The 25361-nt window shown below is 41.0% G+C and overlaps 2 protein-coding genes across 5 annotated transcripts in view; one reads left to right on the forward strand and one right to left on the reverse strand.

The window, feature by feature from the left end:
• Positions 1 to 657, forward strand: part of zgc:154075 (uncharacterized protein LOC556929 homolog) — a 195900-nt gene extending 195243 nt beyond the window's left edge. For all 4 annotated transcript variants that reach the window (XM_052039139.1, XM_052039138.1, XM_052039137.1 and 1 more), the window contains one exon: positions 521 to 657. In XM_052039139.1, coding sequence (XP_051895099.1) covers positions 521 to 643 — 123 coding nt within the window. In that variant the 3' untranslated portion in view covers positions 644 to 657. The remainder of the gene's footprint in view (positions 1 to 520) is intronic.
• Positions 658 to 4210: 3553 nt separating this feature from the next.
• Positions 4211 to 25361, reverse strand: part of odad1 (outer dynein arm docking complex subunit 1) — a 28219-nt gene continuing 7068 nt past the window's right edge. The window contains exons 2-15 of the mRNA XM_052039136.1: positions 24202 to 24285; positions 23922 to 24021; positions 23312 to 23501; positions 19579 to 19701; positions 18364 to 18477; positions 17233 to 17300; positions 16114 to 16301; positions 15180 to 15314; positions 14637 to 14719; positions 12955 to 13123; positions 10623 to 10786; positions 9202 to 9305; positions 8564 to 8654; positions 4211 to 4343 (exon numbers count right to left, since the gene is read on the reverse strand). Of these exons, the coding sequence (XP_051895096.1) occupies positions 4275 to 4343; positions 8564 to 8654; positions 9202 to 9305; positions 10623 to 10786; positions 12955 to 13123; positions 14637 to 14719; positions 15180 to 15314; positions 16114 to 16301; positions 17233 to 17300; positions 18364 to 18477; positions 19579 to 19701; positions 23312 to 23501; positions 23922 to 24021; positions 24202 to 24265 (1662 nt within the window). The 5' untranslated portion in view covers positions 24266 to 24285 and the 3' untranslated portion in view covers positions 4211 to 4274. The remainder of the gene's footprint in view (positions 4344 to 8563; positions 8655 to 9201; positions 9306 to 10622; positions 10787 to 12954; positions 13124 to 14636; positions 14720 to 15179; positions 15315 to 16113; positions 16302 to 17232; positions 17301 to 18363; positions 18478 to 19578; positions 19702 to 23311; positions 23502 to 23921; positions 24022 to 24201; positions 24286 to 25361) is intronic.

Raw genomic sequence — 25361 nt, forward strand, 5'->3', positions numbered from 1 at the left:
ACATACTAAGTTTGGAAAAATTCCTTACGGCTTTGAAAGCTCTTGTTTACAAGTTGGGCCTGAAATGATAGCAGCGCAAGTTATGTAATCAACTTAACATGATTTTGTTAGCTTTGACAGGGCACCATGGAGTGCATTACTACAAAGCTTGATCATGTACCGACTGAGGTCACTCAGTGGACTGTCTGCTGATTTTCCCCTTCCTTAGTGCAAAGCACTTGGTTCAGTGCCTCAACAGAGATTAACTAACTCAGTGGAACTGTAGAGTTCAAGTTGCATGCTTCTGGGCCTGTACACCTTCACCTCACCACAGGCTGCCACCAAGTCATGTAAAGTCATCACTCCCCTTTTATACAGCAGCAGCCTTTACACATTCTCAGTCTGAGTTGATAAAGCAGGAAACTCCATGTGTCTGCATATTCATGAATCAATGGTAGAAGAGCTTCTTGCACAGTGTCTTGCGGCCGGTTTCCCTGGAACCTTCCACTGTGTGACTTCTCATTTTTGCTTTGTTCCACAGGAGAATAATCCATCACTGATCAGGACAGGTCCTGAAGTAACCCTGGCCAGCCACCTGTTGGTGTTTGATGCAGAGTGTGCTCGAAGAGAAAGTCGCATTGTCTACTGTAATCAGGCAGAATAATCAACAGCTGCAGTCACTGAACAAGTGGAAGAAATTTGTGAGGAGTTTTCAGGGATTAGAACTTCCAGTGCAGAAGTTTGCAGGTGTAGCTTGCCATTCAATTGCAGTGGGTAATAAACCAGGTTCAGTATGAACTCTATTCTTCAACTTCAAATTTAAAACCTACTATTAATTAGGCAATGGAATTGGATCTGTTATTGAAATGCTCATGTATATTGAAGCTTATATAAGAGAGAGTTTATGGATATTGGTCTACAATAGTCCAAGGTGTTAGTTCTAGTAGGTAGCATCATTGATCAGGGCCTGAATTCTGTTAACTGATTTACCTTCAGAAATCAACATAAAAAGATAGGTCAATATAAGACAATGCAATAGGTGGAGGTGACTGTAAATGAGGCAGGGAGTAAATTAGTCAGATGGGAAAGGTAGTAAATAAGTCAAGAAACTAGATCAATTCTATTTACCACTGAATGACCTGAGTTAAAATTACACTCATTTGAAATCTACAGCAAGAGAGAGGGTGGGTCTCTGTCGATTGACTTTATATTGGTTTAAGCAGTACAATAAGTTCTGTTAACTGGTTTCTGTCCTGAAGCAGGTTACTAAACAACAATTCTAGAAAAGAACAGGAAAAATTGTTACCAGTCGAAGTTCATTGCAAATAATTTTACATTTTCTTGTGCTTCTACTTAGTGGTGCAGTCATATTAATTAATAATTAATTATAATGAATAATTAATGCGCTCATTATTATTACTTAATGTGAAATATGAAGGATTAGAACCGTCCACTGTTACTTTAAATTGGAAATTTAAAGGAAATCTGCTAGAACTAGAAGTGACCATTTATTTCCCAATTCACCCAGGACTGCTGTGACTAAATGGGATTGGTGGGAAAAGTCAACTAGAAAGAGATTCCCTGGAATCTTAGTGGGAAAACATTGCCTGGAGCGTAGACGGTCAATCTACATCATCAGCAAAATGATGGAAGGTGTCAGGGACAGCTTTCTCAAGCTGCACTTCCTCACCAATAACCTGCTGATGCCCAGTCTGTGTTTCACCAGGACCACCAGCTTATAGCTGAGCTCCAGAGGTGAGACAAAGTGACTGCCCTTGACATCAAAGCAGCATTTGACTATGGCATTGGGAGGCCTGGTAAAAACTGAAGTCACTGGGCATCTAGGGGAAAATTTCCGATGGTTGGAATCATACCTCGCACAAAAGATGGTTGTGATGTCGAGGTCAATCATCACAGCCCCTGGGACATACTGCAGGAGTTCCTCAGGGCATTGTCCTAGACTTCCCTCAGAAGGTAGGAAGTGGGGATGTTTGCTGATCATTGTTCAATTCCATTTGCCGTTCCTCAGGAATTGAAACAATCCATGCCTGGACATAGAAAGACTTTGACAGCATTCAGCCATCAACTGACAAAAGGCAAGTTACATTTGTGCCATACATGCGCCAGACAATGATCATGTCCAACAATTGAAAGCCTAATTATCTACCCTTGGCAGTCAATGGCAATACCATTGACAAAACCCCAACACTAACATCCTGGGGGACACCAAAGGCCAGAAACTCCATTGGACCAGTCACATAAATTCTGTGGTGACAAGTGCAGGTCAGAGGCTAGATATCCTATACCAAATGGCTAGCCTCCTGACACCCAAAGCCTTTCCATCATTTACAAGGTACAGAGTGTGATGGAATATTTTCCACTTGCCCAGATGAGTGCAATTCCAGCAATGTTCAGGAAGTTTGACAGCATCCAGGACAGCAGCTTGCTTGATTTGGTACCCTAATTACCATGCCAAATATGTATTTCCTTTACCATTGGCCCATAGTGGGTGCAGTGAGTACCATCTATGACATTATCACCAAGAAGGAGAACAACTCCAGGCTCATAGGAATATCACCACCTGAGTATTCCCTACAAATTGCACACCATACTGACTGGGAAATATATTAGCGTTACTGGATCTAGGTCTTGGAACAGCCTCTCCTTAAGCACTGTGGGAATACCTTCACCAGAAGACAACGGTCTCAAGGCAAATTACGGATATCAATAAATGCTAACTTTGCCAGCAAAGCACAGATCTTGAAGTGTGAATAAATTTTTAAAATATCTAGTTCTGGGCTGCAGTGAATTCCTGGTCTTAGCTCAGGTAAGAATTGAGACACTCTGTGTAATGGAAGTCAGCTCAGGTTTCTATTTATGACAACAATCTTGCTGGAGCATCATGGTGCTATTGGCCATGCTCCCCACCCCAAATCTCCTCAACATAAATGTATTTCTATATGTAGGTTTGCGCTTGAACACTGGTTCGTAGTTAAAGAAGGGAGCTGTGATTTGTGGATTTTTTCTTAGTATTTTCTTTCCAGAGATGGGGACATCACTGCCAATGCAACTTCATTACCCATTCCTAATTGCCCTTCAACCACTGCGGGCTGTGGGTGATGGCATTCCCACTGTGCTATTAGGTTGGAAGCTGTAGAATTTTGACCTAGAAATGATGAAGAAATATGTCCAATAAGAAGTGTGAGACTGAGGGAAGTTTGGAAAAGGCAATATTTCCCTTCTAGTCAAGAAGCCACATGTTTTGGGAGATAATATTGAAGAAGCTTGGTAAGTTATTACACAGTAGTACTGAATACTGATTTCTTGAGCCGTAAATCATCTACAGGGTTATATCAAATGTTTCCATGTCTATTTCATCTTTGTAGATACCAAACTGGACAAACACTTTCTGAAGCGGAAACATATTATGCAAAACCATCTATTTGTTTGAAGATTGTTTAATGATGAATCATGCAGGGTGATTTTTCTGTAGAGGTGTTTATACCATATTATAAGTGATTTACAAATGTAAGTTGGTGTTACAGAGTCATAAACCAAATGCTTTTAACTTCAGACTAGCCTGAAAACAAAATTTATATAATTCCCATAATGTAGAAAAATATCCCTATCATCTTTTACAGAGGCATAATTTGTCAAAAATAGTGGCATGTAATTTTAAAACCACTTAATAGCAGACTGATTTGCTCACATAGACACCTTACTGCTTTCTCTAGGAATTGGTATCTTATGCCTGAAGCCACAAAATTCCAGATAGCTTTTGCCATTATGATCAGGAACAACTATTACTGGACTGAGGCAAACTATTGAATTGAATGAACAATACACCTCTCAAAGCTGTTCTTATGGAATGAAAGTATAAATATTGAATTGACACGGTTACATTAATGATCTCTGGTGTTGGTTTGTTATTGTGAGAATTAAAGTTAATTGGCACCTTGAGTTTCTGATTGTGAGCTTTTACAATCTGCATGCATAAGGAAATTCAAGACCATCGTGACTCCAAGTGAATTGATATGTTTCTTCATGATGAATACTGTGAGGGGCAATGATTCAACCAATTACTGATATTGGAATTACAACAATTCTAATTAAAAGAAATGCAGTGTAAGTAAAAAAATCACATTTAGCAATAGTACCGATGCATTACAGAAGGAAGAAAACTGGAGAGAAAAATAAATGGTTTAGGTAAGGGAACTTGTGTAAACAATGTAGTAAACCATGCAAGTACAATCATCTTGAGCATTTCATAATTGATGACTGGTCCTTTGAAGGTTTCAGGATTTTTGAAGAGAGCGGTCAAATTGAATGCTTTTCTTCAATGCCTTTGCTTCTTTCTTCATCACCTAAAAATAGTGAGAAAGGAAATTACTGAACTTATGGCATAACAATAGAGATTGGGGTGACCATTAAACACAGATACATGGGATTATGGAAAAAAATTAAAAAGGCGTGTTATCTAAATGCAAAGCTGTGGGATGCAAAGGGATCTCTGATGCACGAATCTCAAAAGGCTGATATGCAGGTACAGCAAGTATTGGTATTGTTTTATTATTGTCACTTGTACCGAGGTACAGTGAAAAACTTGTCTTGCATACCAACTGTACAGATCAATTCATTACACAGTGCAGTTACATTGGGTTAGTGCAGAGTGCATTGATGTAGCAGGTAAAAACAACAACAGTACAGAGTAAAGTGTCACAGCTACAGAGAAAGTGCAGTGCAATAAGGTGCAAGGCCACAACAAGATAGAGCGTGAGGTCATAGTCCATCTCATCGTATAAGGGAACCTTTCAATAGTCTTATCACAGTGGGGTAGAAGCTGTCCTTAAGTTTGGTGGTACGTGCCCTCAGGCTCCTGTATCTTCTACCTGATGGAAGAGGAGAGAAGAGAGTATGACCCGGGTGGGTGGGGTCTTTGATTATGCTGGCTGCTTCACCAAGACATCGAGAGGTAAAGGCAGAGTACAAGGAGGGGAAGCTGGTGACTGTGATGCACTGGGCTGTGTCCACAGCTCTATGCAATTTCTTGCAATTGTAATTAGGAATGTTAACAACAAGTTATTACTTATTGCAAGAGGAATTGAATAAAAAAACTAGGGACTTATATAGTCAATGGGGAGACCACATCTGAACAACTTTGTACAGTATTGATCTTCTTATTGGAAGGATGTAAGTGCATTGGAAGCAGTTCACAGGCTTATTAGACTGATACCTGAAATGGGTGGATTGTTTCAAGAGGAAAGATTAGAGTCATAGAGTTGGATAGTTATACAACACGGAAACAGGCCCTTTGGCACAGTTGGTCCATGCTGACCCAGGTGCCTTCCTGAGCTAATCCAATTTGCCTGCATTTGGCCCATACCCTTCTAAACCTTTCCTATCCATGAACTTCTCAAAATGCCTGTTAACCGTTGTAATTGTACCTGCCTCTGGCAGCTCATTCCATATACCTACTACCATCTGTGTGGAAAAAACCCGCCCCTCAGATCCGCTTTAACTCTTTCCCCTCTCAACTTGCACCTATGCCCTCTTGTTTTAGAATCCCCTACCATAGGAAGAAGACTGTGACGATCCATCTTATCTATGCCCCTCATGATCTTATAAATGTTTATAAGGTCACCCCTCAGCCTCCTTCACTCCAGGGAAAGCAATCCCAGCCTATTTCCATGCTGTATGTCATCTATATTAATGAGTTGGATGAGAATGTAGGTGGCATAATTAGTACGTTTGTGAATGACACCAAAATTGGTAGTATAGTGGACAGTGAAGAAGGTTCTCTAAGATTACAACGGGATCTAAATCTACTGGGAAAGTGGGCATATGAATGGCAGATGGGATGTAATTCGGATAAGTGCAAAGTGATGCACTTTGGTAAGTTAAACCAGAGCAAGACAAAACACAGTGAATGACAGGACCCTGTAGAGTGTTGTAAAACAGAGGGGCCAAGGAATATAAGTACGTTGTTTCTTGAAAGTGGCAACACAAATAAATAAGGTGGTGAAGAAGGCATATGGCACAGATGGGGCCATTGAGTATGAAAGTTGGGACGTCATGTTACAACTGTATAAGACATTGGCGAGACGGCACCTGGAATATTGTGTCCATTTCTGGTCACAATACTGTAGGAAGGATGTGATTAAGATAGAGAGGGTGCAGAAAAGACTCACAAGGATGCTGCCAGGACTAGAGGGCCTGAGATACAAGGAGAGACTGGACAGGCTGGGACTACTTTCCCTGGAGCAAAGGAGGCTGAGGGATGACCTTATAAATTTTTTAAATAGGTTTATAAAATCATGAGGGGCATAGATAAGATGGATTGTCACAGGGGAATCTAAAACTAGAGGGCATAGATTTAAGGTGAAAGCAGAGACTGAACAGGCTGGGCTTGTATCCACTGGAATTTAGAAGAATAAGAGGTGACTTGATTGGAACATACAAGATCCTGAGGAGACTTGACAGAATGGATGTGGAAAGAATGTTTCCTCTTGTAGGAGAATTCAGAACTGGAGGTTATTGTTTAAAAATTGTTTAAAAAGGCAGAGATGAGGCATTTTCTTCTTTTCTGGTCAAAGTAAATGCATTACAACAGTGATACTATTTAGGTAACTATTTAATTACCTGGAATGAGGAATAAATATGGACCTGAACATTGAGTTCTTTATAGGATTTTTTCCATCCACTGAGAAGGCTGTTGGTTCTGCGCTCAGAGCTGCACTGGAGGATCAATCTGGACCACAAGCTCAAATCTCTGGACTGAGACTTGAACCTCCACCAATATCTAGTGTTTATAAAGTGCCTTTAATGAAGTGGAATGTCCAGGGTGCTTCTCACAAGAGTATTATCAAACTGCACTTGAAACTGATAAGGGAAATCATTTGAGGATATTGAGCTTGCTGTAGAGAGGGGTAAGGTGCAATGATTTATCTGAGTTAAGTTCGGTGAATAGTGAAAAGTCTAGAGTTTCACCCATTAGTGCTCATTTTCCGTGCTTAAATCATAGAAATGACTTGGATTAGATTGTGCTTGCAATCATATCTGGGTGAAATCAGACCCATCTTGAAACCAGCTTGGACACTTCCATGTGCAATTCACCTGAATGTTTCTGATGTTTGTCCAGTGTCCATCATGTAACCAATGATGTCACAACTCATGCACTGCACTTTTCCTTCCTAACTGAAATAAATTGAAGCTTTTGGATGCAGTCTAGAAACACACAAAAAAAAAAACAGGAGCACAGTGCGCTGAACTCCTCAATGCAACATCATTTAAAGGGTCTCATTCTGAGATTGATGTTTTGCACACAGTATCTACCATCTCAGTTTTCAGTGCACAGTATACATGAAAGCTCATCATTATTGGTTTCATCACTGATTGCAGCCTTTTGACGGCATGTACTTTAGATCTGCATGGTTCAATCTCTGCCTCTTTTGATCATCCCACGCCTCATGTTGTGGGGCTACTCATGACGTAGGACTTGATCCGGGCAGCTGATCTACTCTAGAGGATATTGCTTTTCACCTCCCATCTTTTCTCCTGCCTCTATGGCACCTTCTAATGCTGCTCCTCCTTGGTTGCCAGGGGGAGAAAACATTGCAGTAGGGAGCTTTTCGTGCAGTTTCTTTTGGGAACTGCTCAGATGCTGTTTTAGTGCATGATTCAGGATGTAAAGCACCATGGCACTGTTGATGTATATTTAGTTAATTCCACTATTTTTGCAGGGGATTCAGTTGGGTGTATGTACCATATACAGCATGTTTTTAGTCAGTATCCTATCCATGGCCAACACCAGATTCCTAAAACAGACATTTTATTAAAAACTCTGTCCACTTGGTAATCGCAGGTAGAGATTATCAAGTGAGCAGAAGAAATGATTCACAATACTCAAAGCCTCCTTGAAGAAATGCAATATCCCAACGGACTCCTGGGAATCTCTTACCCATGACTGCTGAAAGTGGAGAAGGAGCACTCTGGTTAAGATTGAGAAACTTAAGTCCATGCGTTAGGAGCACACAGAATCCATGCATAAATGGTGGAAGGAACACATCATGTTATGAACTAGCCACCCACCTACCCCATTGGACATACTCTGCTCCATCTGTGGAAGTCTCCGTGGTTCCCACATTGACTTCTTCAGCCAGATCAGACCAATGAGATGAGGAGAAACAAGTCATCCTCAATCCCGAGGAACAATCTAAGAAGGATACGACATGTACCATGAACCAAAAAGGTGAAATCCAGTTTATAGCCACGTAGATCTTAAAGTGGTGATCAGGCAACTTCTTATAGTGAATTTGTGCTGATAGAAATAAAGGGTCATTTGGACAAGATACATGAGGACCCTGTTACGATGAATAAAGTTTATCTTGGAATAATATAAAAAATTCCCTGTGTAGTTGGACCCAGCAAGGAGTCAATACCTATAGGAATTAGAAATTGGGTCTAGACTGGACATTAACATAGAAGGGAGACAGCAATTAAATTCAGTGATACTCAGCACTAATCATTCACAGCAGGGGAAGAAAGGTGTAAACTCATTAATTGGTCACACAGAATTGGCACTTACTCCTTTCATTATTCTTTGCCGTAGCTCATTCTGAGTCAAGGGCCTCTCCTCATCAGTGACTGGAGAGTCCACGTCACTGTCATAATCATTTCTAGGAATAAGGAGTTATTATCATAATTAGTTTCTTTCACATTTTGATCCAGATATCACCATCATTCAATGAAAATTCCAAACGCTATCAGGGAAGAAAACCAATTGCAAGTTTTTTGGACCACACATTTTCTGAAAGCATTAACTTGTTGGAGAGTAGGTTCCATGGCCATTCTCCCAAATTTAACATACCTAGGCATGGTATTTACATTCTCACACCCTGAACACACACACATACCCACACTGCATTTACATATCGTCTGATAGCCTGCTGATTTACTGTCTCCCATTTTGCACCACCCCCAAGCACCAGTTTCATTCCTGGTTACTTTTTGCAGACTCCTCATGACACATCCTCCAAAGGAGGGGCAGTTTAAGACCACATAGTGCCTACACAGCCTCCTGTTACTGGAATATTTGAGAAGTGCTTTATAGAGTTAGATGCAAACTAAGAATCAAATCAGAATAGTTTGCAATCTCCATATGATACTTTGAGCTAGAGGTTGAGTTGATCTTTGCTCCTCCTCAAGCGTCTGGGCGGTACAAACCCTGTTGTAGGAGGTTCAATGTAGACTGGCTGGATGGGGTTGTCCAAACTCTGGCCCATCAGCAGCATAGCAGTTTTCTGCAGGTCATATGGCTTGTCATAATCCTAGAGTAAATAAAGTATAGAACAGTAAATCATTTTGCTCAAACTCTCAGACTCGCCAAGCTAAGACAAGATCTGCAAAATCTGAGTTGAATTTAATTGATCTATAAACCTTTACATGAGCCAATCCTGATGAAAACTATACAGCACTAAAAGAGCCGTTCCATATGGCAGGATCTAGAGATTTTCAGTTTGCCTCATTGTGTAAAGAAAACTACCATGACATTCATTTGCAATTATAATACACGATATTACCTCATAATTTAAGTACCAGTTACATGGTGTCACCTGTGTCAAATATTTCCAAAACTCCTCTTTTATATTCATGGAAGTCACCAGCTATTACTGGAGAATAGGGATGCAAACAACACCCCAGTGCCCATCCTTAATGTGAGAACCCAGACAGTGAGCACTGGTAGGCTATTGACCTTGAAAGATATCATTGCTGAACTTGACTCTCAGTTGTGGTCCACGCACGTCCATCTTCCAAAAAAATTGTACAGTGATTTGGGGCAGAAATTCCCTTAACAGCATCAATTCCACTATTACAGCTGCAACTTAGCCTACACTGGCTGAATCATCAGACATTGGAGGCAAAACTAGAGCTCCCAGCCAGCCTAATGGTGCTGCACCACATCTACTGATACACAGAACCATGGTGGTCCTAAAGTTCAACTCTGCCTTGCCAGAGGGGGTGTGAAGCTTCCTGCTGGGCGACAAGGACAGTTTAAAGTACTCTTGAAGTGTTTACTATTGGAATGTGGGCAACATGGCAGCAAATTTGCACCCAGCAAGCTCTCACAAACAGCAGTGAGATACATGATTTTATTGATATTGACTGAGACTTACAAATTTCCCAAAACACCTGAGGACTCACCTGATTTTCTTCCAGTTAATAGATCTTTTACATCCACCTCAGAGGGATCAAGTGGCAGCTGCTGTACAACATCTCACCTGAAAGGTAGCATCTGCAACAGTAGAGCACTCCCTTGGTACTCCACTGGAGTGTCAACCTGGATTATAAGATGAGGTCTCTGAATTGGGTCTCAAACCCACAACCTTATGAGTTGGAGGTGAGGATAGCACAACTGAGTGACAGCTGATATCATAAAATGGAATGGACTCAATCTCGTTACAAATAGGAATGTCCCCTTAATCTCTCATGGAGTTCAGAAAAACGATTTGGACTCAGTGGATGGCACAATCCAGCCATACATTCATTATGACACAGAAGATATCCTGTGGGATCAGTATTACTTTGTAACTCATAATAAACTGTAAAAGCAGAGACCATGAGTGAAGGAAGTAATGCGTAGATACCTTGGATGAAAGGTAGGATTTGATTGATAACAACTCATTGGTACGCTGTTCAATAAGACCCAGATACTGCATCACATTGTTATCTCGGATTCCAGATGAAGATCCCAACATTTCATCCAAAATTGATCGATCACAGTTTATTTTATTAAACAATGATTCAATTCCTGTAAGTGAAATACATTTCAAATTAAAAGAGGTTTGTATGGGATTTAATATAACTTACTTTCTTTGCTTCTCATTGATGCTCATTTTGCCTGAGTTGGTCCTAGCAAAGCCCAAGGGACCACTATCCATGTGTGGGTATAGAAAACAAGTCTTTGACCATGAGAAGAAGAAAAGCACAACTCAAATCCACCCATGTTCCACAATCACACCCATGGAATTTCTATCAGGAGTGATGCCATGTGTCAGAGGATAATACTCAGGGGAAGGAACTTTGACCAATTCTGTCATCCCTAGTTTAGGAACAAAGGTCAATTGTCCATTCTTTTAAATATTGCAATGTAGGCCTCACTAACAAGGCTGGCTGAAACACCACACGATACAGTGGTTGCAACACCATGGAGCCAATTAGAACTTCTAGTGCAGAATCTTAACTTGATCCAGAACCTGAATAATACACGAAACAGAATACTCAGTGCCAATTAAAAATAGGCTGTCCGCCCAACAATGGATGTGTTTATTGATTTCAAGTTGCCTTCTGTGTTGGAGGTTCTGGTATTGACACCACAAAAGTTCCACTTTACCACCTTGTCTCTTAAGTTGCCATATAGTCATCAAGTGCGATAGAGACACAGGACCAATTGAATGAGAAAAGATGAAGGTCCATCTAATTCACCTTCTACCTTTTGGTAGTCATGTCATATAACAATGATGGTATTGTTGATGATTCATTGCAGTCTGTGTTAATGAGTCTACAATATATCCCAGCATGAAGTGAAGAAACCCCCAAACATTAGAGAGCTTGGCAAATCAGTTCATGCCTTTGCTTTTTGTAGAGTTGCTGTTAAGATTTTCAAATTAAAGCGCTTAATTTAATAGAAACTGTTTACATTGAAAAAAAATGTAGGCACAGTTCATACAAATAAAGACAAGATTTTAAATAGTTACAATCAATACAGTTACAGTCAAATGGCCTCCTTTGTTGTCATAAGGAGATATGAAATTTGTACATTACTGTCATGCATTGAGCAAATTCATTCTTTCAGTCCCACAGAGACATTGTCCTTTCAGGCAGTGTGTTACAGGAAGTTTGGTGCAGGTGCTAGTTGCATTTCTCCAAAAGTTCTTTGCATAGGTTGCACCCTGCTTGGATGTTTTCTGCAGCCTGTGCTCTTGGGCCTTGGATTGTGCTAATTGGCAACTTGGTCATAAATAGCTCCCCCTACTGAAAGACTAGTAGGTTTCAGGCTGGTGGTCTTCAGCAGTAACACATATTTATATCACTGTGCTCCCGTGCTGTTGAAATATTGGGGGAACCAATGTCCAATATATCACTGCTGACACCTTCCATGCAAAGAGAAATTCCAGCATTAGGTCAATGGCAGCCTTTCCCACCCCCAAGAGCTTCAAGAGCATTTCACTGTGGTGCTGAAGTACCAAGTGTGTTGGAAGAACTGGACAGGAAGAGCCTCTCTCACCACTTTCCAGGCTATATCCTGGTGCCTGCTGAACAGTTTCAGTGAGAAGACAATTTGCCAAATGATATTACCCTTCTGGTCAAGAGAACTCTCTCTCCATAGGACTCTAACATTCCAAACCAATCATTGCCTGATTGGTTTGTGCTCAAATGGGTTTAGAGATTCCTCTCAAGGAACTTCACCTAGAATAGGTGAGTTTTTCGGGGCGGGGTGGGGGGAAGAGAGGATTGATGTTGGGTGGTTAGAAGAAGAGCTCTTAAAGTTGAGACAAATAGAACCTCAGTAAGTGGTAATACTGTGTTACTGTGATTGCATCGCAGGACTTTACTCACTCCCTAAGGCAGGCAGGTGCAAAGTTGGCCATCAGGAATAGTGCAGCATTACAAATGTTCTTCCCCCACACCCTGCCAAACTTGAAGCCTTCGTTCCCTCACCATAACTGGCAGAATCTTCGCAATAAAGTGACAGATCCTTGCAGTGTTACTCAATAGGCCTCAGGACTGGCATATTCTCTGAATCATTGCCATCACAATCACCCAGGCTACCTTCCATTTGGTCTGGAAGTCCACCTGTAGAATAGTTCCATAAAGTCTACTATCTCTGAGCTCATCAATTGTTGCTATTGTAATTAGTAAGTTTGCAATAACTAAAATAAATAGTGAAAGCATATTTATTAAGGAAACAACAAATACCAGTTTTGAGTTGATCCAGTATTTTCTTGCCTACTGTGAGCCTGCTCTCATATAACTCGCACTGTTTGCTCATTTCCTCCTGTTGAGTTTCAATCTTCTTCAGAGCACATTTACGATCTTGTTCCAGTTGCATCTCCTGTGATTTGAAGGCTTCAATCTGTGCCTGGATCTGGGGCATATTTTTAACAGGTTTATGGGAGGGCAAAGGACTGATCAGGATTTCAGAGAGGTGACCATAAAAACTACTGCACACCAGCTTGAACTGACTCATTCAAGACCAATCATTACAGGAATCAGTGAAGAACTTGTACAATGTCTTTCACAAACTCAAGGTACCCCAAAGTACTTAAAAGTCAATTAAATACTTTTGAAGTGAGAAATAACAACAGAAAAGCAGGTCAGGCAGCATCTTTGGAGAGAGAAACAGGATCAATGTTTCAGACTGATGACCTTTCAGATGCTGCCTGACCTGCTGAGTGTTTCCAACATTTTCTGTTCTTATTTCAGATTTCTGGCATCTATAGCTTTTTGCTTTTCAAAGACTTTATAAATGCATGTACTGCTGTTTTGTAGGGCTGCTTGCTTGTGCCCAACAAGATTCCTCAAAAGGCAATGAGAAAGTGACCAAATCTGATTTTAGTGACGTTGGTTGAAGGATTATTTAGCAAGTTTAAGTTTGTAATTGCAGAGAAGATGATCAATTGCTGGAACAGGTTCATTTTAGGACCAACTTTCGTGTTGTTCTTGGGAGACAATAAAATTGTTTTTCTCGGAACAAGAAATCAAATGAGCTAAACAATCTTCATCAAACTAGTATGATTGGATGGTACGATGGTGCAGCAGTTAGTGCTGCCACAATACACCTAGGGACAGGATTCATCTGCATTTGGAGAGGGAAGATTCTGTCTGACTAATTTGATTGGATTTTTCAAGGAGGTGGCAAAGTGTGTTTCTGAGGATAGTGTGTTTAAAGTTGTCTGCATGAACTTCAGCAAGGACTTTCACAAGGCCCTACACGAAGTTCAAACTAATTTGGCAAAGTGGGCCTGAAAATAGTGATAGGAACCAGAGAGAGTTCTTATTGTGATTGGAAGCCTGTGATGTATTGCAGGGATTGGTGTTAGGTCCCTGCTTTTTATTTTATACATTAATGATCTGGATGTGAATGTGGAAGATATGATTAGTAGGTTTGCAGATGACACAAAAATTGGTGCTGTTGTTGATGGTGAGGAGGGGAATCAGTGGCAGCAGAATAATTTTGACAGGAGGGAAGGGTGGGCAGAGAAATGGAAGATGGAAGTTAAACCTAAAAAATCATTGAGATGATTCATTTTCAGAGGACCAATAAGGCTAGGATAACACAATGAACAATAGAACCCAAGGAACTACTGAAGATCAGAGGGATCTTGATGTACTTGCCCAAGGATCCCTGAAGACAGGAGTGCAGGTGGTCAGGAAAGTATACGGGATACTTCATTAGCCAGAGCATGGAATATAAGAGCAAGATTATGATACAGCTATATAAACATTAGGAGGTCCTAACATCACCAGATCCTAATTCACTTCATCTTCTATTCTTTATAAGCAAAATGGTGCCCAGCATTATTGATCTCTCCCCTTTAACCTGGGTTTCTGAAGAACATTTGATTGTTATTTAAAGAAATGCTTTAGTGTGGACTTACATCAGCAATTTCCTCCAGTAGTTTCTCAATCTCACTGTTCTGCTCATTGATGTAATTAAACAGTGCAAAGTTATGATCTTCCACTATTAGGGAAAAAAAACATTGTGATCCGGAAGTTAGAATAAGCAAAGGTATGTTATCTGATTTTTTTCATTTAATGAATTTACGAAACCTTGAGCCCTCATGGTGCCATTTACATATCATTGAACAAGCCAGTGCTGTCAAAACCAGAATCACAGACTCTCAATTTCTGATGGTAGGTCTTTGATCTGAAATGCCAAATAATTCTCTTTCTATAGAAGTTGCTTGACCCAATTATCAGCATATTGGGTCTAAACTCTGCATCACTCCTGATGCAGAGTTTCAACCTGAAACATTGACAATTCCTTTCCTCCCACAGATGCTGCTCGGCCCACTGAGTTTCTTCACCTTTCCCCAATCCTTTGTGCTTTCTCCCCACCCCACCACGATCCTTTGTTCTGACCCTGCTACTCAGCTGAAACCTTTCTCATCACAAGTGGAAGGCTGAAAGTATTTCCTTACCTTCAACAAACATTGCAACCAGTGCATCCAAGTTGTCCTCCCCAGTGAGTGCTCGGATCTGCTGGAAGACAGCCTCATACATCTCCATAGTCTCCTCCTTTGGGTCCTTCCTCTTCCTCGCTGCATCGTCCTGTTCTGTAATGGTTATAAGAGAGCATGTGTTATGTGTTACAGTTCGGTGGTATTGTTGTCCTTTATTTCAAAGTACTATATTTACAAGAATCACTAAAACTCTCATAAGGGAACAAGGTTAGAGTTCAAAAACAGGCCAGTAAAAATTATGCCATGCTATTCCAGTTACCTAGATTTCCCTACTTTTCACACAGGCTGCATTGTTCAAATGATCAATTAACTATAGTCTGTCTCTGAGCTTCAAGATGTTCACTTAAGATTGCCATCTGAGAACAATTTTCCTGGTTAAATAACTTCATGTACTTTGTGCTATATTCCGGCTGGAATAGGAGAGCAGGGTGCTGCAGTGCCAGATATGCCACGGTAACTGTCTACCACACAGGATCTAGCATACATTACTGGGCTTGGAATCCAGAAACAGGAGTTCTGATCTCAGCAGGCCTATATGAGAAATTGGATTCAGTTCTTAAAACTGTGGTAAGCAAACGTGACTGCAAAGCTATTGGCTTATTTAAAAACCCAACTCATTCACAAATGGAATGGAAGGGATGGAAACATGATGTCTTCACCTATTTGTCCTTTATTTGATGCAGTGCCTCATCAACACCTTTAACTCCTAACTGAAATGTGCTTCTGAGACCTTCAGTTGTACTGTAATCACAACAGGGCATTCAGGGGTGTGCTTTCCCATTGACACCAACATCCTGAGTTTGAGTAATAAAAATGTTTGTCTCTCATGCAGGCATCATTCATTACTAATTTGTTGCTTTAGTTAGCAAGGCTTTTTTAAAATTATTTTTACCTTGCTTGTAGGTGCCATGTGAAGCTTCATCTTCACTAGAGCGCTCCTGAGCTTTAATTCCCATGAACTCCTTCAGCTTTTTATCATGGTCAATGACTCGCTGGAGTTCTTTCATCTCAGCTGCATGCAGTGCCAGGTCCTTCTCTGCCTTCTCCTTTAATTGAAGCATCTTTGTCTGTGCCTCATCCCTGCAAATGGATAAGCTACTGATAACTTGGCACCACCTTGACAAGAGGGAAATATTCTTTCCGGTCCATGCTGGAATTAGATTCCGTGAGTATCCTTGACCACATCAATCTCGGGATTCTGTTGCTACTGACAAGACCAGTACTTATAGATATATTTCTTTGAGAAGGTGTAGGAGAATCCTATTCTTAAACTGCTTCAATCCAATGCTTTGTGGTGGTTGTTGATACTATTAAATGGAGAGTCAGCCACGTGCTTTTGTCTGGACAATGAGAGTTACTAGGCTATTACACCAAAGGGATTGTCACAACCAGGTCAGATACTATTCATTTCCACTGGCAATTAAGAATTCAATGGCAATCAGGAATCATTAGATAGCTTTCAGCACTAAAGTTCCGTCTTGTTTTTTCCTGATTCAGCCGTAGGATGCTGAGGCCAATTATAACATTTCGGTCATCTGAGAGCATTTAACTCAGCACAGACTATGACCCATGACCTCACTGGTCCATGTGCCACAGCCTCTCGCTGCTTTAATTGGCTGAGCCTGCAGAAGATCAAATGGGGGCAGTTTTGTCCTTTGTAGTTTAGATTCCTTGACATTAAGTTAGAACACTGAAGCATAAATAACTTCTGGTGCCACAGAATACTGAGAAACTCCACTGGATACATAAAAAAGCAAGAGTAAGGTGAGGGAGGAGTTAATGGGCTGTTTGGGATGGAAAACCTTAAAAGTCATTTTTATTGGCTGCACTAACTCTGGTCTTCACTATGCATACTTATTCAGTTCTGACAGAGGGAACAGCAGAAATAGTGAATAGGTTTCCAGCATGCCTCCTGGTGTGGTGAAACATGTCAGAAGACTCTTTCAATTTGTTAATTTTGACAAGGTGAGATGAGCTGAGAAGAGGAGTCCCTGGTATGCAGTGTCATCACCTGGCATCGTAGGCAGCAGTTGAAATGTCAATCACAGAACCAATTTCCTTCCGAGTCTCAAGAAGCTCCTAATCAAAGTGAGAGAGGCACATTAAATGTCTGGGGTTAGATGACGTTCTGGGGATAAGAAATATCAGATTTTCTCTATGTAATTATAACAGCTTTACTTCTTCAGTTAGTGAGCAACCAACAATCAAAGGAACATCTTAAATTTTTTAGATGTTATATTTAACTTTTATTTACAGCGTGGTAACAGGCCCTTCCAGCCCAACCTACCCATATGTCTTTGCAATGTGGGAGGAAACCAGAGCACCCAGAGGAAACCCACGCAGACACGGGAGAACGTACAAACTCCTTACAGACAGCGACGGGAATCGAACCCCGATCGCTGGCGCTGTAATAGCGTCGCGCTAACCGCTATGCTACCGTGCCGCCGTTGGAACAAGAAGAGGCCGTTGAATTTGAGAATCTGCCACCATTCTCAGATTGCCTTTTTTCTGAATTTGCAATTCAATATAGGACAGTTTATTTAATTCCTTTACACTGACTCCAGTTCCTGGTTGCATACCTGGTCCTACCCACTGATTCATGCCTAGGTGTTCTGTACAAAGTATGCTGGAGTGGTCCTGATGACACATTGTCTCTGCACAGGAAAATATCAGCTGCTTGCACTCCAAAAGAGCAGGGCCAAGTTTGAGATCTCTCTCTGTGAAACTAGCGTAGAAACCAGAGCTAGATTGTTTAAACCATGCTCTGGCAAATTGTAAAACTGAATTTAATAAGTTTGACATCTTGTGGACTCACTCAGGGAAACAATTTCTCTTCTACCACTATGTTAAGACATGATGCATTTAGACAAGTTGGGATGGGCAGTAAATGCCAATCTCTTGAGTGCCACTGAAGGCAAATTGGAAAACAAAGTATCACCAATGCATCTTGCTATAGGGGGATTTGTTTTGATTAGAGACTCAGCATGCAGATTGGTGAGACAGGACCTTCCCTAAGGAGTTGACATCTATGAAGCCACTGACCCTGGACTGCAGTCACTTTAGACCACGAGCAAGATGAGGCACATTCACGCAAAGGAGAAAATATATACAAAAGTGAGAAACAAGTGATTTTAATCCTTACTTTTTCTAGCTTTCTGTGGAGCTGCTCAAATCTTGAGCGCTCAACACGCAGTGTGTCAATCTGTTCCCTCAGCCGCCCGTTTCTCATGAGCTGGGTATTGAATTTACTTAGTGCCTGTAAATGGGGGAGAGTAATCACTGTAAATTATTTCACATGATAGGACAGCAAAGTTGCCAGCTTTACTTGAAGCTCTCACCAGATCTCTCACTTCCACCTTAGCCCACATCCACTCAATGGCCACCTTGTACCCTGTCCCACTTTTCTGACATTAATTAACTGACAAGCCAATTTTGCCATGCTCTAGTTTCCTATTTTAAGCACAAAATTAACAGATACTTTGAGCTAAAAATCCCCAGAAATGGTTGGGTCCAGCTGATGTGTAAAAATATCAATAATCTCAGACCTACCTTTCTCCATGTTTAATGGAGATTGATCAGGATGCAGGTAGAAAACCTTCTCCCAGAAGGAATATTCTTAATTTGAATATTATTACAAGGCAGAAAGCCCTGTATTTAATCTTTCCTTCAGGTTTAATCCTGATAACTTGAGTTTCCAGACCCCAAGAAACCCAGAAGCGCATGGTGGGATAAGGACTGAATGAGAACAAGAAATATGCTTTTAGTTAAAAAAAAAATCACAACATGGTTAAAGAGGGCCTTAGTTCCACAGTGCCTCTCAATGCTGACCTGCACATTAAAAAAAGAAATCCTGGATCTGTTGTCAGTAAGGTTTAAAACTAATAAGATGAGGTGATTTGGCTTCACAGTTTAATATTCATCTTTATAATTCTCTAGCAATTTTCTCCTGGAAATGAATTTTCAGTTCCTCTCCAGTCATCCCTAGTATACAGCTGTCACACCTTCTGTGCAGTTCTCTAAACACTCATGCCTAGGTCAGGCATGAAAGAGTCCAATCCCAGTGAAATTGAAGCTCAATTAGAGGCAAACAGGGGTAAAAAGAGATTCAACTTGGGAATTTAAAAGCAATCTCTCTCTAACCATATTGGAGCTTATAGACTTCTGCTGTTTGTGGTCTCAACAGCTCCTGTCATTTTTTTAAGTTCACATCAACAGTATTTGCCTCATGGTAACTAGAATCATGGAATTGTTACAGCGTAGGAGGCCATTTAACCCACAGAATCTGTGCCAGCTCCTTGAAGAGCATTCAGATTACTGGACTTTACCTACTTCTTTGTCACACTCTGAGAATTCTCACCCTGTCCAGGCGGTCCTCCATGATCCCAATGTTCTTCTCCAGGTGTTCATTCATTGCTTTAACATTAACACCTTTACTCAACCCCTTCTTCTGCTCAAAGATTTTTTGCTCCAAGACCTTTATCTGTATTAAAAGGATTTAAACAAAGGGAAACATTTATTGATAAGATAAGATATAACCATGTCAACATCGACCTACACATACAGACACACACACTGACACACATGCAGAGATACTCTCATTTGCGCCTATGCAGACATAATGTATGTGAGCACATGGAGGTATCCACAAACACACACACACATGCTCAAACACACACACAAGTGCATGTCCACAAAGCTATAGAGATTCACTCCCACACACACACATAAACACACAAATCTCAAAAAGCCACAGAATATTTGGATATGTTTCTTTACCCACAGTTACTGCCAAGATAGGATATTTCATGGTGGGAAGGGACCCCTGTTGTTTGACCAAACACAGAGACACAGAAGAATCATCCAAAAAAACTGGCATGTTCCTGAGCACCAGGTCTAAATCAGCACTGCCTTTGGGCAGGTCACCAACAGATTCATTGGGAGACAATGTAAGACATGTTTAGAAGAATGAAGTGAAGTGTGATGAATCCAGTCATTTTCGTGATCGATGTAGTTACTGTGTAACTGTACTGTGTAACTGAGCCACTGGGCAAAGCCTCAGAGATTATGCCCTAGGTGGGCCACAGCAACTAAACTTAACAAGCACTTGATATCCTCATTGTTAGATCTGGTCCTGTGCAATGAGAGAGGTAAAATCAACGATCTTGTAGTTAGGGATCCTCTTGGAAAGAGTGATCGTAGTATGACTGAATTTCTCATACAAATGGAGGATGCAATAGTTAAGATCTAAAACCAGTGTATTATGCCTGAACAAATGAGACTACAATGGGATGAGGGAGAAGTTGACTGGCATAGACTGGAAACACAGGCTATATGGTGGGACCGGGAGGAACAGTGGAAGACTTTCAAACAGATTTTTCATGGTGATCAACAGAGGTATATTCCAGTTAAAAGTGAGGACAGTAAAGGTGGGGAGAGCTAGCCTTGGATAACTCAGGAAATAAAAGAAGGCATCAAGTTAAAAGCTCATACATACAACGTCACCAAGAATAGTGGGAAACAGGAAGATTGGGAAAACTTTAGAAAGCAACAAAGAACCACCAAGCAAGCAATAAGGAAAGGGAAGATGAATTATGAAAGTAAACTAGCACAAAATATAAAAGCAGATAGTAAAAGTTTTTATAACTATATAAAATGGAAAAGGGTGGCTAAAGTGAACGTAGGTCCCTTGGAAGATGAGAAGAGGAAATTAATATTGGGTAATGTGAAAATGTCTGAGGCCTTGAATGACTATTTTGTGTCAGTCTTCATGGTGGAGGACACATCTAACATGCCAAAGAGAGATGTTATGAATGCAATGGGAAGTGAGGACCTTGACACAATCGCTATCACTAAAGAGGTAGTGATGAGCAAGCTAGTGGGCCTAAAGCTAGACAAGTCCCTTGGTCCTGATGGGATGCATCCCAGGGTACTGAAAGAAATGGCGGAAGTTATAGTAGAGGCTTTTGTGATAATTTACCAAAATTCTGTGGACTCTGGGCAGGTGCCGGCAGATTGGAAGGCAGCGAATGTCACACCACTGTTTAAAAAAGGATGTAGGCAAAAGACAGGTAACTATAGGCCAGTTAGTTTAACATCTGTAGTTGGGAAAATGCTTAAAGCTATCATTAAGGAAGAAATAGTGACACATCTGGTTCCATCAGGCAGACACAGCATAAAATAAGGGCGCATGGAGTTGGGGGTAATGTATTAGCATGGATAGAGGATTGGTTAACCAATAGAAGGCAGGGAGTTGGGATAAATGGGTGTTTCTCTGGTTGGCAATCAGTGGTGAGCAGGGTGCCACAGGGGTCGGTGCTGGGCCCGCAACTGTTTATGATATACATTAACGATTTGGAAGAAGGGACCGAGTGTAGCGTATCTAAGTTTGCCGATGACATTAAATTGAGTGGAAAGGCAAATTGTGCAGAGGATGCAGAGAGTCTGCAGAGAGGTATCGGTAGGTTAAGTGAGTGGGCAAGGGTCTGGCAGATGGAGCAAAGTGTTGGTAAAATTGAGGTCATCCACTTTGGAAGGAAAAATAGAAGATCAGATTATTATTTAAATGGTGAAAGATTGAAGTATGCTGTTGTGCAGAGAGACTTTGGAGTGCTTGTGCATGAATTGCAAAAGGTTGGTTTGTAGATGCAACAGGTTATCAAGAAGGCAAATGGAATGTTGGCCTTCATTGCTAGAGGGATTGAATTTAAGAGCAGGGAGGTTATGCTGCAACTGTACAGGGTACTGGTGAGGCCATATCTGGAGTACTGCGTGCAGTTCTGGTCTCCTTACTTGAGGAAAGATTTACTGGCTTTGGAGGCGGTGCAGTGGAGGTTCACCAGGTTGATTCTGGAGACGAGGGGGTTAGCCTATGAGGAGAAATTGAGTCGGCTGGGACTATAGTCACTGGAATTCAGAAGAATGAGAGGGGATCTTATAGAAATATGTAAAATTATGAAAGGGATAGATAAGATAGAGGCAGGAAGGTTGTTTCCACTGGTAGGTGAGACTAGAACTAGGGGACATAGCCTCAAGATTCGGGGGAATAGATTTAGGACAAAGATGAGGAGGAACTGCTTTTCCCAGAGAGTAGTGAATCTGTGGAATTCTCTGCCCAGAGAAGCAGTAGAGGCTACTTCATTAAATATGTTTAAGACACAGTTAGATAGATTATTGCATAGCAAGGGAATTAAGGGTTATGAGGAAAAGGCAGGCCAGATCAGCCATGATCTTATTGAATGGTGGAGTAGGCTCGATGGGCCAGATGGCTTACTCCTGCTCCTGTTTCTTATGTTCCCACATTACAGAGGAAAAAAAAGCCAAAATTTACGTTAATGATCCTGTCTGAAGATTGCATGAGCACGGAGCAGGGCAAGGACAGGATTTCTTTAGTACAAGTAAAATATTCTGTCATCGCACATGGTATCTAGTTGCACATGAAAAACCATCACTGTTGAGATTTAGAGCTCTCCTGTAGATGACACATTGAAGGATCTTTAACATCCAGCAGAAACAGTTAAATAGGAATAGGTAAATCAGTTGTGTTCCCATACATCCCAAGTTTAGAAGGCCTGACTGTCCTAGCATCCAAGGCTTCTATTATCTGAGCCAAGCAGCAACTGATATCCACATATGTTAATAGGGCCTAATCCCTTCTGAATCTGGACAGCAGAGTTCCCTGCAGAGGCAGCACTAGAGGCAGCATTGATATAACCAGGTCCTGATAATTGAAGTATTAAATCCTACTTTGTGGAGCCAAGAGTATCTGGAGTGTGTACCTCACCAACACATGTATCTCCTCCAGATTCCTGCTTGGATCCAGTTCAAACTTTCCACCCATCCTGCATCCCCTACCTAGTCCCACCTCCAACACTGCATCTCTTTGGACCTGGAGTAGTGTCTGGGCTGCGCAAGCTTCCGCCATTTTCTGATGTTGCTTTCCTGCTTTGGGTAGTAAATCAGGCAGTGGTATATTGGACCTGGTCATTAGAATCAAATGAATCTCCCACCCATGGGCACTCTGGCTGAAATTACATTTGCACCAGAAGTTGAGTTGCCTCCTTTCAATGCCAAGTAGTAAACCACATCTTCACCTCCGCTTCCAGATCTTTGATTGTTTGCTTCTCATTGGTGATTTGTTCCTCCAGCTTCTCCTGGTAGCTCAGGCTGTTCTGAATACTTTCCATGTCCTCTCGGTCCTGCTGTTGGTTCTGTTTGCTCTCTAAAAGCCGCAGGTTTAACATTAACTCCTCGCGATCCTTTTTCATTTTCTCAATTTCTGCCCTAGCAAAATCAGAAGGGTTAGAAGTCACCAGACTTGCAAATAGGGACTCAAAGAAACTACTTTAAGCCTTTCAGGACTTATATAAGCATGTACCTTACAGCCCTTCTCAGTATAAGTACAGCACAAGTCTGAATCAGAGTAAAGCTCCCTTTATGCTGTTTTATGAAACACTCCTGCATAGGACAGCTTGTATTAATCCTCCATTTTGTCCCAGCTTTAAAAGTTCATCCACCAACCTCCTCCTACATTGACTCAGAGCACTGCAATTTCTATCAAAACTATATTTCTACTTTGACAACCTACTCTCACATCAGTCTGCTCTATATGGGATTCACGGTCATAGAGTGGAAGGTTAATTCAACCACCTCTGGTTATCAGCTGATACTTAGTCCATAGAGCTGTATCCTGGTGACACTTACAACTGCTTCCTAAGCAGCTCCTGTGATTCAAGGGTATAGGCCTGGCGATCTCCTTCCATGATTCGAAACTGATGCTGCAGCTTTGCCAACTCACTTTCAGCTATAAGGAAACAAATGGGATCTTAGGGAGCAGGTAGAGATATTTTCTAAGGAAAAACTTGCATGCAGCTGATATTATTCCCCTGTCCCAAAATTGTTATGCAATTAACATCAGTCTGTGTTCCATCATTTACATCAAGCACACAAATCAAATCTGAAATTGAGCAAATAAGTTTCCTACCAAGACCTTCCATGTCTCCGTCACTCCCATTGGAGCGGTTACTTGATGCACTCCCACGAGGCATAGTGCACTTCCAGGTTCGCTCTGAAACACAAAAATATTTTGAAATAATGTTTTGTACAATAATGGCTATCTTACTTCCTTTGGCTATGTTAGTTGATGCAGAGAGCTCTGAGGGACAGTCTATGTGCAGAAGTTTTGTGATATTTCTGATTAATCTGCATTCCATGGTAACATAAAAGAGTTGCACAAATTACTGATCTTTTATTCAGGATCTGTGATTAAGACAGAAATTCGCAATATCCTGTATCAAGTCAGTTTTCACATGGACTCTGCTTAAAGCCTGTCCGGCCTGTGGAGGTTTCATGGACTATCCGTCACTGAAACTGCAATTTCATATAAAAATTCAACATCGATTAACTACCAGTTTCTAGTTAAGGTTAGGAAGATCATTTTTGGTTGCTATTCAATCTGTTCCCAAGCCTGGAGCAGGTTTTCTTTTGATTTTGTAAGCACCTCATCAAAAGAGGGTCTTACTCTTCTAAAATCTAAAATAATTAGCAAAGCTTAAAGTGGCAATTTGGAGAAGGCTGTTTGAGAAACTCCAATTTGCCTCAATGCATAAACCATTCTTCCGAAAGCTGAACATTGAAATAAAGCAGAGATAAAACATAAAGTGTTGGAAATACTTAGCAGGTCAAGCAGTAGCTAGGGAGTAAAAGAAACGATGTTTTGGTCAGAACTGGAAAAAATTGGAGATAAAAGTTTTATGATGTAGTGGAAAGGAGGAGAGAAGGTGAACACAGCAGGAAGATCAGTGATAAGTTGGATATATTAAATTACAAAAATTACACATCTGAAAGATGGTGGTAAAAGATTAGTAATTAACAAAGGTAGGTGTGGAGGAGGTATCAACAGGAGTAGCAGAATAATTATCTGAAATTACCAGGAGGAAAAAGCAGAATACTGGACATGTGAAATACAAATGCTGCAGTTTTGAATTATCCAGAATTGTTGAGGTCAATATTCAGTCCAGAAGGCTGTGGTGTGCCTTGCAGAAAGATGAGGTGTCGCTCTTGAGCTTATGATGCCCTTCGCTGCAATGGTGCCAGGGATTGAAAACAAAGTGGTCGGAGGGAAAGTGGAAGAAAAAGAAATGA

Source organism: Pristis pectinata, chromosome 26 (genome assembly GCF_009764475.1).
Source record: "Pristis pectinata isolate sPriPec2 chromosome 26, sPriPec2.1.pri, whole genome shotgun sequence".
In the NCBI taxonomy this organism is placed as follows: Eukaryota; Metazoa; Chordata; class Chondrichthyes; order Rhinopristiformes; family Pristidae; genus Pristis; species Pristis pectinata.